This window comes from Prunus dulcis, chromosome 1 (genome assembly GCF_902201215.1).
Source record: "Prunus dulcis chromosome 1, ALMONDv2, whole genome shotgun sequence".
Taxonomy (NCBI): Eukaryota; Viridiplantae; Streptophyta; class Magnoliopsida; order Rosales; family Rosaceae; genus Prunus; species Prunus dulcis.
The window spans coordinates 8,131,107-8,145,435 of NC_047650.1; the positions used below are offsets into that span (position 1 = coordinate 8,131,107).

The window sequence follows — 14,329 nt, forward strand, 5'->3', positions numbered from 1 at the left end:
GAATGTACTTTTATTAATCATTTTATAGAGTTTCTGTTTATAATAAATATTTAATTGCTTTGTTGATTCACCTAGTTCATGTCCGTTCTTCTTAATCAAATGGTTTTGATGATTTCTCTAATATTTTCTTTTAATATTAAAATTAGTTAATGATAGTAAAATTATTTTGTACAACTCCTTAATATATGTGTCAATCAACTATGCAAATTACTTGCATGGTAGCCAAATCGGTTTACTATATCAATGAAATAAATGGTTGAGTCATCATTTAACCCATCAGTACGAGTCCTCATGGTGTCCCTTCTTATCTTACTTTGACTTGGAGTGAAAGAAAAACTACTTGGACATTAAGATAAAAGGTGCATGATCTTTACACATTGAAGTTATCTCATAAACATAGCTACCGCCCTCGGTATCTTATAAATACAACATTTGGTTCTTTAATTCATATTTCCCTCTTCAGTAAAGCATAGAGGCAATAGAACAAAGAAATAAAATAGAGAGAGAGAAATAGAGTGAGAGACTGAGTTTATAAATGCGGTGGAGAATTGGGAATCGTCTTATATTTCTTGCAAAAGCATTAGTGTCAAAGTAGATGGATTCTTCGGGGGCCTTTTATGGGAATTGATTTAATTAAATTTCGTGAGCACTATATTATGCGTGATATTATCATGGATGTTCTTGATGTTATATAATGTTCTTGATGTTGGGTGTTTACGTGTTGTTAACTATTTGATTAATTTTGGCATGAATGATTACATTGTTTTTAGATATATGAGATATGTGAAAGACATAATTATATCATGTCATGGAAATTGGTTGGAGTTCTTGGGTTGAGAAAATAATTATGGAAAATAGGGTATGGAAATAGTCTTTTGTGTAGTTGAGTCTAACTCTTGGCAAGTACCTGATCTCAAGGATTCCATAGTGCACATGGTCTTTATTGGGTGATGCGGGACTGGCGACAGGGAGTTAGACAAGATGACTAATAAAAGGAGAATTATAGGATGACTAAGATGGGGGGTTAGTTCATATAAATGGGCATTCTGGACCAAGTGGTATAAGTATGGTATGGGACATGCAGGTTTGATTCTCCAATTATATGAATTAACAAGAGTAGATGAAGAACATTCATGCATTATTATTATTGATATGATAATTGACTAAGTGATTGCATGTCACTTAATTTAGTTATATCAATTTACCATGAAAATTTTATGTTCATACTGAGCTGTGGTTTCGTTCACCCCTAGATTTTGTAGGTACTAAACCTGAAATCTAGGATTAATTTGAGATGAAGTTGGCATGTCTATAGCATTGTTTTTTTTTTTTTTGTACATAACTTGTGGTTGAATAATGAGCTGTTCTTTTAATGAACTCTTGAGTAATTCTAATATGTAAAATATTGTAATGGTGTAAGATTGCGAATTTTGTTTTTTCTATTGAAAATTTTATGTGAAATATTCATTTATTTATTTAAGTGTTCTTCACATTTTAGTTATAGTTTTTCTTAAACTCTATAATTAAGGTGTGAATCACATCTTAATCAAAGTTTACGTTAACCTTTGGATTGGGGCGTGACATATATGATGATCAATGATCACTACCCTACGTTTCCCATTTGAAATGTGAGTTATGAAAAGATTCATCTAATGTTTTTCTATTATTATTGTATTTAATTATTTGATTACTAGATTTGTGTGTGTGTGTGTGTAATCATGTGGCTTTATTAATGGGGTTCGCTCAAGGATAATATGGTATAGAAAGCATATGACACCTTATATTTTACCTAAATCGAAACGAACACATGAAATAACCCACCCCAAAATCAGGTTTTTCTTTCTTTTCATTCACATGTCATTCTCGTAGCGATTTAAACTGCATGATACTATGTATTATGCCCATTCATGAATTAAAAATACCATTATTAATTTCTAGTTGGTCTCTTCTGGTACTCAAATTGGATTGCAAGTATTTTTTTGCTCCTATGGTTTTTGTTAGAGTGCCATTCCTTGGGCCCCCCGGAATATATTTGTCTTAAACATCTTAACTAGTAAAGAGGAAGTTAGACTTGCAATATGTACATGTCAGAGTTTGAATACATGATAAAGAAATGATAGGCCAACTCACCATTTGATTCCAGGTGTTTTGAAGTATCAAGTAAGTTCTAGAAGTAATGAAACAAGTTGCAGTAGTAGATAGATTTGTACAATCAAGTTGAAGAAGAAAGAAAAGTTAAAGGCCTGCCTTCTTAGCTATGGATTCTCTTTTCTATGTCTCAACACCGTTGAATAAGGACTTAGTTAATAGCCCTGCAGATCATGACCACTCAAGGATGTTGTTCAAAGATGTAAATTGTGACCTAAGAGCATGATAAATAATATGATGAAGAATCCGAGAACCAACACATATAATTCAATGAATTTATTTATAAAAATATATCAGAAAGATTACCTCTCGATTAAAATGCTTCGAAGAAGATGATTGGTTTCGGAAACAAATTAATGACTTAAACTACCTGATTATGAAAGAGAACACTTCCACTGCATCATTTCCTACAACCTCTCTCACAAATCACGTAGCCACCTCTTCTAAGTCACTTAGCTATTTGAAAGCAAGGCTAGGACAAGGTTTTCGTATCTCTTCTTATAATGAATTATGTTTCATAGGTTTTTGTGATTCTAGTTGGGCAAATTTTCCCATGACTAAAAGATTTACTTCAGGTTATTGTATTTTACTTGGGACTCACTCATAGGGGGGCACAATTTCAGGTCAATTCAATTGAACCACCTAACCCGATTATAGTGAATTGGGTTGACCTAAAAATATGCGGGTATTGGGTTCAAAAAATCAGAAATCGCTATGTAGGAGTTAGGTTACAGGTTGGAACCAAAACTTAAAAGTATGCTATTAATTTTGAGTTAATACGACCGAACCGCTCAACCCGATCATAAAAAGTTTGGGTTGGATTGACCTTATAATGAGCGGGTCTTGAGTCCAAGTAATCATAAACCGCTATATATCGGATTGAGACTAAAACCGATCCAACCCAATCCATGCCCACCCGTACTCACTCATATCTTGGAATATTAAGAAACAAAAAAATAGTTTCTCGTTCATCTGCTGAAGCATAATATAGATCCATAGTTGCTACTACTTATTAGTTAACTTGCTTGAGATTTCTTCAGAAAGATCTTCAGGTTACCAATCTTCGACTTGCATAATTGTTTTGTGACAATCAAGTTACCCTTCATATTGTAGCCAATCCGGTTTAGCATGAGCGCACAAAACACATTGAAGTTTATTGTCATGTGATTCAAAAAAAGACAGTAGATTTAGAGTAGTTTGCAAGTTACCTAGTTTTCCTTGTAAAGCCTACAACCTCTGTATATATACTAGGCCTTTTTGGCTTTCCAACCTCTTGTTATAAAAAATAAAAATAAAAAGGATAAAAGTTGTAATTTTTTGCTGCTTTCTAACGGGAAAAATCGTTCTAGAAAAGGCTGACCCTTGTTGGAGAAGATCATAACTAGCAGAAAAAGATTAGTGCCTTCCCCAAGTCAAATTCTTTTTCTTTGCGGATATATTCAAGTTTGTTTTTTCTGGTTTAAATCAAGTTCTTATTCACTAATATATTATTTTCTTCTTCATTTGGATGCATAAGAAGCTTGAATGGAGATGTGGGTTTGAAATTAATATCTTACGAATTTTTTTTACCTTTGGGGACGTGGGTTGTATATGATCACACCCAAGAATGTCCTAGAAATAATTAACACTATTTCAGTTTTGAAGGAAGAAAAAAAGTTATATCACATATGGACTCAAATCTCTTCCACTATGTATTGTTCATGTGCGAATTCAAATTACCCATCTCATGTGCGAATTCAAATTATGAATGATGGCGACTCAAGGCTGTCTAAGTGGATACGTAAACATTACATTTCATATTCAATTTGCTGTCATACATATCTCTTCTTAATTATTGAACTTTATCAGAAACTTCCACTCAAGAATCGTGGCCTCATATGAACTCATCAGAAAAAGTACCTTTATTTAGGAAGAAAAAACAGACCAGTGCTGCTCCACTATAGTAAGTGGGGATCAAATGGGTCGGCGGCAAGCGTTCTAACACTTGTCCAAAAAATGTTGTTCTCCAAGAACTCAGCCATCTCTCAGCCACATAATTTTGGTCCTCCAAAATGCCATGGAAACCACATCACCACCTCCACGGGCCACCTCACCACCTCCCACTTCAAAATACATTAAAACACACCAACAAATCTCCACTTTCAACAATATCAACACGCACAAGTAGTACTTTAAATAGCTAAGGATTCTCCAACATATGCATGCACAAGTAGTACAACGATCTCCTTGAAATCATATATTTCATTTGCATTTGCTTTTCAAGCTCTCCTTAAGTACGAGCTACCTTGGTTGTTTCCAGTTTTCCATTTCCAAAAATGGCTCCATTCAAGTCACTAGCTCTTGTTGCTTTGCTTGTTGGTATCTCTTTGTCAGCTATTAATGCATCAGAAGGCCGAGTTGCTAGGAAGGATTTAGGTGTGGATCTTGGAGGAATTGGGGTTGGAGGAGGAGTAGGCCTGGGTATAGGACTTGGAGGAAGCGGAAGTGGGTCCGGGGCAGGGTCGGGATCCGGGTCCGGGGGAAGTAGTTCTTCTTCGAGTTCAGCCTCATCGAGTGCTAGTTCGAGTTCAGGGTCAGGCGATGCAGGCTCCGAGGCAGGGTCATCTGCAGGGTCTCGGGCCTCGTCAGGGTCAGGGAGAGGTGCTCGAGGCAGTGGTGGCGGGCGAGGTGGGGGTTCGGGGTATGGACGTGGGGAGGGTTCGGGCCGGGGCAGTGGCGAGGGTAACGGTGAGGGTCATGGGGAAGGCCGTGGCTATGGTGAGGGTTATGGCAGTGGAGGCGGAAACTAAGAGGATGCAATTACGTACCAATGCATGGAGCAAAAGTAGTGATAATAAAGTACATAAATAAAGAAGATGGTGAATTTGAGTAGCATTCAGATCTGATATTTAGCCTTGAATCATCATCTTTGTAATTGGTTCATTTCATATTATATATTTAAATGGTGTTCCTGTTCATGTATCCCACTTTAGTTTTCTTCAGCTTGTAGACTAGCTAGATCATGAAACTGCTGCCTAAACATATATATTCTGGGTGCAATGTTATTATCAATCATATGTATTGTTGTTACCTTGATGAGATGGTAAAATACTAACTGTTCCTTATGCCAAGTATCTTGTTACAAGCTGTGGTGATTTGATAAAAATTAATCTGGATTCGCGTGATCAGGTTTTGTTTGGGCCTAAAATTAACACACCAAGAAGAGTTCAAAAAGAGGCCCATGGTGAAGTTACTTGCCCAGCCCAAAAAAGACCAAAACATAGAAGCTGTCATTAAGGCTTCAAAGATCAGCCCACAAAAATTGTTGGGCTCAAACCCAAGAGATTAAAAACACATCCACGTGGCTACTTCAGCTTTGAAAAGTCAGCAATTCCAACTAAAGTTTTTTTCTCTGAAAACACTGCCAACAGAAGATCAAAAGCCCATCTATATTCAGAGATTTTGCTCCAAAAGCAATACACCCTCTTCAAAGAAATTCACGGATCACGCTTTCAAAAGCAAGAAACAGAGAGTTGTTCAGAAAATATAAAAGAAAACCCAAAACCGCCATAAAATCAGCCCACACAGGCGATGGCGTTGAAATAGAAAGCTGTCACCCAGTAAACCAGGGAAGGGATTGCTCTAGGAGGTGACTACTGGGAGCCTATCTGCCATAATTGATAAAAATCCTTTCTACTTTACATTTTAGGAGATCTTTTTGCCGCCCATTATTAAAATTAAAACCACCTCCCCAAGAAGGTCTCTTATAAAAACAGAAGTAGGCAAGAAAGAAAAGGACACTCAATTCATCAATCAATCAAAAAAAAACAACAACAAGAAAACAACCAAAAGCTCACTTGGATTCCAAGAGAAACCAGCTTTAGATCAGAATTCCAAAGTTCAGACTTAGAAAATAAGTCTTCTAAAACGAGATCCCTCGTTACAAATTTGGTTCAGCAAAAGCCAAGACAAGCAGAGTTTGAGTTTTCACAGACGTGGAGACCTCAGCGAACTCATGAAGAGTCCTGCCCAAGCAGAACAACGCTCGTAGTGCAATCCCTAGCTCATCAAACCCTCAAGAACAGCCACTTCTGCCCCCTTCAAACTGAAGAAGCTGCAGTTCTGCCCACTCAAAGGCCTCACGAAGCGTGAAGTAAACATAAAGCTCTGCCAAAATCAAACTTTGGTATCGATTCATAGGTCAGCCTAGCGTCTGAAGTCACGAAGCAGTACGGACCGGCCCAGGCACGTCCAGTCCAGCCCAAACTAGAACCTCCCATCCAAGCAGAAACGAAGTTCCGGCCATCTTTTAACCTTCCTAGAGTCGATATGCATATTTATTGTTTTGTAAAAGGCAGTTCTGCCTGAAACAGTCCAACTTCTATCAAATATTTCTGGCCAGAACAGCCGTTTGATACTGAGATAAATTATGAAAGTCCTTACCAGTCTGAGGCAAGAAAAGAACTTACTTGGGAGATATTCCTCACCCAAATTCACAATCGTTTGTTTTAGAAGTCAGTAACTTGGGGCGCAAGTTATCTATTCTAAAAAGAAGTCTGCTAGAATTTACATTGCTAGCAGTGGCACGCTCGCACACCAAAGAAAGCTGACTTGTTGACCAACACATGGTCTCCAAGCCAGTGGGGAACTTCGCCCTTCCATCACAGGAGCCAAACGCAAAAACGGGTGAACAATTTGGCACGCCCAGTGGGACTTCTCAGTATACATACTCTGACAGAGCCGTTCACAGATTTACAAATACAGGAAGCTCTAGCCAGAATCCACACCAGATATGGAGACAAACCAAATGGCTCGCAGGGAAGGTCCCGAGTCAGAAGAAAGCGATGCTAGACAATCAGCTCGCGGCAGTACAGGAAGTAGACGTTCTAGGACTAGCTCCAGAAAGATGAATCAAATACAGGAGTCAATACTCCGACAAGAAGTCACGGTGCAAAGGAACCAAGACACTCTCAATAATATGACAGCAATGATGCAGTGGCAGGTTAACAGGCAGTTCCGGAAAGACCGAGAAACCGCCATGGCCAGAATCCCAAACCCTGATGCTGTAGTCCAGCAGTTAGACCTCCCTTACGGCCCTCCGCCAGGACTAGCATGGCCATACCAGGAAAACCCCCTAGTTGCACAGGTCGCTGGTTTACCAGATCACAGAGAACTCCAGGCTGGTCCAAGGGAAGGAGTCCTTCCTAATCAAGAACACGAAGCCCCAGCCCGACCAGATGACCTTGCACTAGTTCAGCAGAACCAGCCAGAACCTCAGCCCATTCCACCCTTGGTGGCCCAGCATGATCAACCTTTGGCACTTCAGCCTGGACCACCAGCAGTATTGCCATATAGACCCAGAAGGATGGACCCTAATCCATTCCCTCCACCCGCAAGAGGGAGAAGAGGCAGAGGGGGAAATAACCTTTTTGCTAATCATGACAGGAATAGGCTGGGGGCAAACTGGAGAAATCACCTAGACATCGAAGAGCAGGAAGGGCACAGAGAGGAACCTCCACCCAGACCATACAGAGCGGAGCCCAGGATCGATTACGTCCAGCCAGAACAGGGACAAAATCTTCCCCCCGTCAATGCTTTGAATGACATAGGGGCATTGCAAAGAATGATCAGAGAAATCATGGAACCCGAGGCTAGGAGAGGGGAAAGGCCTACTTACAGAAAACCATATCCAGCCTACATCGATCAAATACCGTTGCCTCCAGGTTTCAAAGTACCAAACTTCACCTTGTTCAACGGGGAGGACCCCCATGCTTCCTCAGTTGAACATATAGGCAGGTTCTCCGTCCAATGCATAGCTATCGAGAACAACCCTCTGTTGAAATTAAGACTTTTCGGCAATTCTCTCTCTGGACAGGCTTTCACCTGGTATACCAGCCTGCCAGCCAATTCTGTGCAAACTTGGGAGCAGATGGAAAATGTCTTCCATGACTATTATTACAGGATCCAGCCAGAAGTCACCATCAGTGATCTAGCTGCCCTCAAGCAAAGCGAAGATGAACCGGCTCAAGATTTCATAACCAGGTTCAGAAAGCTCAAAATGAAGTGCCGAATCCCCATGGAAGAAAGACATTTCATCCAGATGGCCCAAGCTGCCCTTAAAATCTCTCTCAGGAAGAGGTTCGACGGAATGTTGTTCGGGGACCTGGCAGAACTGGCTGATAAAGCATCCAAATATGAGGAGTTACTCAGGGAAGAACAGCAAAGAAGGAACTCCTCCAAAGGTACTTATTACAAAACCCCTTCTTCTTCAGTCCACCTGATTGGGGTGGAATCACAGGAAGATACAGAAGAATCAGAAGAGAGAGAGGTTTCAGTGGCAGAAATGGCAAAACTAAAACATCCCATTAGTTGCAAAGCCCTTACAAAGCCACCTAAAGACCAAAAGCCCCCACCATTCACGGGAGGATTCGTTCCCAACAAGCCAATGCAAAACAAGGTTTACTCTTTTGATTTAACCAAGGTTGATGCTTTGTTCGATGAAATGCTGCTACAGAAGGCAATAGAAACGCCCCACAGAATACCCAAGCCGGAAGAACTCAAGGGCAGACAGTACTGCAGGTGGCACAACTCTTGGAACCATTCTACCAATAGTTGTGTTGTTTTCAGGGACGTAATACAAGAAGGGATAACGGCAGGAAGGTTGAAACTGGCAGAAAAACCTCCATCGGTCACGACAGATCCTTTCCCTCAACCACAAGTCAATATGGTCAACTTGAATTGGCCAGAACAGAGGGAAACTCAGCCAATGACAGATGCTAGTTGCAGCAGAAGCAGAAGAATCATAAGGGAAACCAGTCAGAGACCAAGAGCCACCATATCGGCTGGGGTAGTGCTCTGTAGCAGGTGCAAATGTGAAACAGAGCTAGAAGTGGTTCTAGACAGGCAAAATCAGCCCACACCTAGTGTCTTCGATAGGATTGGAACCTCATCCCGAGACAAAACAAGACAGAAGAACTGTTTTAGGCCTACACAATGCAGCGAAAGGAGGACAGAGCAGCCCAGGAAGGAAATATCAATCAAGACACCCGGAAATGAAAAGCCCTTGGCAACGATCATAGAGGGCAGATGGTACTCCGTAGGAAAAAGCGGTAGACCAACTCTGGAGTTAACCAGAACTCAGAAAAGAAGGATCCAAAGGCAATACTGCACATATCTTAAGAGCCAGAATAATACGCAGGTACATCCAGAGACCAATTCTGCCAGGAAAGGAAAAAATCTTGAAGCACTTCCCCAGACAGAACAGAAAGCTTGTCAGTCAAGGGAACTACTGGAAACAGAACCTTCAGCCAGATCTCCTATCCATCCAGCCTCGTCATCCGGCAGTCATCCCAACATCATACAGGCACTAGAGAAATCCGAGTCTACCCCGCTACAAGGAGAAGACGACTACACGGAGGAATATGAAGAAGAACAACTGGACTACGGAACATCTGCAGATGATCGGAATGAACCCCTCGGAACTGTAGAACAGGATGACTGGACGGAAGGATACGGGAAGAACTGATGGAATTTGAGGAAGAATTGGATGCAGAAACAGAAGCTTTTGGCGCAGAGTTGGAGGACCTGCTGCAGGGTGATCTGGGAATTAACATGGTATTCATCCTACCAGAAAAATTCAGGGCCGCCGAGGGACAAGAAAGCACTTTGGAAGGAGATGTTTTCTCTCAGGAAAGCTTTGAATGCAGATTGATAGAAACAAAGGAGCCACCAGAACGACAAGCGGACAACCCCAGAATAGGCGGAACAGCCAATAACCCAGCTGCGGAGCAACTTTGTTTCTCCAAACCAACCAGAGAAATGGCAAATCACCTCAGGCCTTTGTTTATAACGGCAAACCTCGGAGGTATTCCTATTTCCAAGATCATGATAGATGGAGGTGCAGCCATTAATCTATTGCCCCACAGAATGCTGATCAAGATGGGCAGAACAGAGAAGGATTTGATTCCAACACGTCTGACCGTCACCAACTTCGCTGGGGGCATCACAAAAATTCATGGCATCTTAGACGTAGATGTCATAGTCGGAAGCAAAGAATTGAAAATAGCATTCTTTGTGATAGACACCACTTCCACCACTTACAATGCACTACTTGGCAGGGATTGGATTCACCAGAGCCTTTGTGTTCCTTCCACCCTCCACCAGCAGTTAGCACTATGGAATGAAGAAGGCCACATGGAGATTGTAGAGGCCGATCCACGGCCATTCCTACCCTCTGCCATGTGTCTTGAAGCGAGGTATTATCATGACGACCTCGGTCCTTTCACTTTCTTTGGAGTCAACCAGAACGGCCGCCCCCATGGTGTCACGGCCCAAAGGCTCATTGAAGAAGGTCTAGCCAATTCTCTGGAGGACTGGAATAGACCTTTTTATGCTAGGAACTCTGATGATTAGTCCCAATCAACTGGACAAGGATCGAGCTGCAACAATCCGATCCATCACAAAAAGATTGTTGATATACTGGGAAGAAAGGAAGTTTTTCATACAGAATCCAGCCACCAATATGGCAGAATTCACCCACGAAAGTACAAAGGAACAAGAAGAGGAAGTTTTACAGGAGGAAGTATTAGATTTTGCACCAGCAGCATTGGATGACTCCCTGCCAGAAGTGGAGGATCCTCTACAAGAAATAAACTTAGGGACAGAAGAAGATCCAAGGCCTACTTTCATCAGCACACTTTTAAAAGAACCACTCAAGTCTGAACTCATGGCACTTTTGCAGGAGTTCAAAGATTGTTTTGCCTGGCATTATCACGAGATGCCAGGACTAGACAGGCAGTTAGTAGAGCACAAACTGCCAATCAAAGATGGCTACCTTCCAGTTAAACATGCCAGAAGAAGAATGTCTATGGACACATAACTAAAGGTCAAAGAAGAGATAGAAAGGCTGCTCAAGGCAGGATTCATCAGGCCAGCCATCTATGCCGATTGGTTAGCAAATATTGTACCTGTTCTCAAAAGAAAAACAGGGGCAGTTAGAATCTGTGTGGATTACAGAAATCTGAATGAAGCATCTCCCAAGGACGAATATCCTATGCCAATGGCAGACATGCTAATAGACGGAGCTGCTCATAACCAGATGCTATCTTTCATGGATGGCAATGCAGGTTATAACCAGATCATGATGGCAGAACAAGACATCCACAAGACAGCCTTCATGTGCCCAGGGCATATAGGTGCTTTCGAATATACTGTAATGCCTTTCGGTTTAAGGAATGCGGGTGCTACCTATCAAAGGGCAATGAATTCCATTTTTCATGATATGATAGGACATTCTTTAGAAGTGTACATAGATGATGTGGTGATTAAATCCCCCGAGGAAGGAAACCACATATCAAGTCTAAGAAAAGCATTCCTAAGAATGAGGCAGCACAAATTAAAAATGAACCCCAAAAAATGTGTTTTTGGAGTCCAGGCAGGAAATTTCTTAGGATTCTTGGTTCACCAGAGAGGCATAGAGGTTGACAAAAATAAAGCAAAGTCCATCATGGAAGCCTACCACCTCGAAACAAAAGGGAACTTCAGAGTCTCCTAGGAAAAATCAATTTTCTAAGGAGATTCATATCTAATTCTGCAGGAAAGATTCAGCCCGTTTTCTTCCCTGTTAAGACTAAAGCAGGAACAAACATTCAAGTGGGAAGAACAGCACCAACAGGCTTTCCAGGAAATAAAAGATTACCTCTCAAATCCACCAGTTCTGTCCCCACCAAAAAGAGGCAGACCACTCAAGCTCTATGTATCTGCATCAGAAGTATCCATTGGAAGTCTGCTAGTTCAAGATAACAAAGAAGGAAAGGAGCAAGCAGTCTACTATCTAAGCAGAACATTAACAGAAGTGGAAAGAAGGTATTCCGCGATAGAAAGGCTTTGCCTGGCCTTGTATTTCACTGCTGTAAAACTCAGACACTACATGCTGCCACACACTATCTACATCATCGCCAAGACAGACTTAATCAAATATATGTTGACAAGACCAATGCTGAGGGGCAGAATTGGGAAATGGACTTTGGCTTTGACAGAATTCCCCCTCAGGTATGTCCCCCAGAAAGCTGTCAAAGGGCAAGCTGTGGCAGACTTCCTAGCAGATCACCCAGGAGAGGAAATTGAAAACATGGACTCTTTGGACATAGCAAATGCAAATCTACTAACTAGGGCTCATGTTTGCCTTAACAATCCAATCTATTCGATTCATCTTACACCTTGGAAACTATATTTTGATGGATCAAAGACAGATAAGGCTTCAGGAGCCGGGGTTGTTCTGGAGGAACCATTGGGGGTCAGACATTGCTATTCCTTCCAATTAGATTTCCAGTGCACCAACAACAGGGCCGAGTATGAAGCTTTGATTATAGGGCTTGAGATGTTGGTAGAATTAGGAATCCAATCCGTGGAGATCTTGGGAGATTCCATGCTTGTCTTAAAACAGATTGCTGGAGAATACAAATGTCTAAATCCTTCCCTGGCTGTATATCTAGTAGCAGCTAGAAATCTGTTGACAGAATTTAGAGAAGCTACTTGGGAACACATCCCAAGGGAAGAGAACTTTGCAGCCAATGAACTGGCTCAGGTAGCATCAGGCATACAAATGCCCGAAGACTGCGTCCAGAGGATCATCAAGATAGGAAGGAAAAGTCTACCATCTGTTTTGACTAGAGGAATGGAGATAGAAGTCAATTCTGCCTTAATCACTAAAGACGATTGGAGGGAGCCTATCATGACTTACTTACAATATCCCACTCTGCCCTCTGAGAAAAGAGTCAGAATCATGGCTACAAACTACCTCATGTGGAATGAAGATTTGGTCCAAAAAAGTAAGGATGAGGTGCTATTAAGGTGCCTTGGAAAGACAGAATATATGAAAGTCATGGGAGAAACCCATGAGGGGATCTGTGGGGCTCACCAAGGGGGAAGAAAGATGTGCTGGTTAATTAGAAGGTATGGCTACTTCTGGCCAACCATGTTGAAGGATTGCATCAACTATTCCAAGGGATGTGAAGCTTGTCAAAGGCACGGCCCAATCCAGCAAGCTCCTTCTGTTCCCATGAATCCAGTGGTAAAACCATGGCCTTTTAGGGGATGGGCAATGGATCTCATTGGCAAAATCTATCCAGCCAGCAGCCAGCAGCATTGTTTTATTATTGTTGCCACAGACTATTTCACCAAATGGGTAGAGGCCAAGCCAATCAAAACCACAACTTCTCAAGAGATCATCACCTTTATAGAAGAACAGATCATACAAAGATTCGGCATTCCAGAATCAATCACAACTGATAGGGGTTCTTCTTTCATATCTAGGGATATGCTAGATATGGCGGAAACATTCAAGTTCAAACTGCTTCAATCTACCCCTTATTATGCTCAAGCTAATGGACAGGCAGAATCAAGTAACAAGGTGATTATCAATATCATCAGAAAGATGCTGGAGAAGAATCCAAAGCAGTGGCATGAAAAGTTATCAGAGACTTTGTGGGCATACAGAACTTCAAAAAGAGAAGCAACTGGCATGACCCCCTATGCTCTGACCTACGGCCATGATGCAATTCTTCCCATGGAGATAGCAGTCCAGTCTCTTAGAATTGCTCACCAGCACGGTCTCACAGGAGAAGACTACTCTCAAGCCATGTCACTTGAATTGGAAGAATTGGATGCAAGTAGGATTGACACCCTCAACAAACTCTTAGCAGGAAAACAGGCCGTGTCAAGGGCTTACAACAAAAGAGTCAGAGACAAGAGTTTTGAAGAGGGAGAAATAGTCTGGAAGGCAATTCTGCCCCTTGGAGCACACATAGCTGGATATGGGAAATGGACACCTACGTGGGAAGGCCCTTTTATAATTAACCAGATCCTCGGAATGGGGGCATACAGGTTGTAGGACCGAGATGGAGTTATTCACGCTGCCCCAATCAATGGCAAATGGTTAAAGAACTTCTACCCAACCATGTGGGATTCGCAGGCTATACAGACAGACCCCGGGATAGAAAAAGAACAAGGCTGACTTTTTCTGTTTTATGAATCCATTTTTGCTTTAAATTTGTTTTGTTTTTACTACTATGTTTTGTTTATTGCATCAAGGGTAAATAAAAAGTAGTGAAGTGCTATTTAAAAAGCAACAAAATAAGCTTGTTAAAAATAACCACCTACAAGTTTCCCAAAACAAATAAAAGCTAAACCTAAAATAATTTCG

The 14,329-nt window shown here is 41.4% G+C and overlaps 1 protein-coding gene and 1 pseudogene across 1 annotated transcript; both read left to right on the plus strand.

Annotated features, from left to right (window-relative positions):
• Window positions 1-4,098: 4,098 nt before the first annotated feature.
• On the plus strand, window positions 4,099-5,258 carry LOC117614911 (cell wall protein IFF6-like). The gene has a single exon (XM_034343841.1). The coding sequence runs from the start codon at window positions 4,464-4,466 to the stop codon at window positions 4,935-4,937; it is 474 nt and encodes a 157-aa protein (XP_034199732.1). The 5' UTR covers window positions 4,099-4,463; the 3' UTR covers window positions 4,938-5,258.
• Window positions 5,259-13,102: 7,844 nt separating this feature from the next.
• LOC117635287 lies at window positions 13,103-14,140 on the plus strand (annotated as a pseudogene).
• The last annotated feature ends 189 nt before the right edge of the window (window positions 14,141-14,329 follow it).

Coding starts and splice junctions, on each gene's coding strand:
- LOC117614911 (XM_034343841.1), top strand. CDS start 4,464: ATGGCTCCATTCAAGTCACTAGCTCTTGTTGCTTTGCTTGTTGGTATC.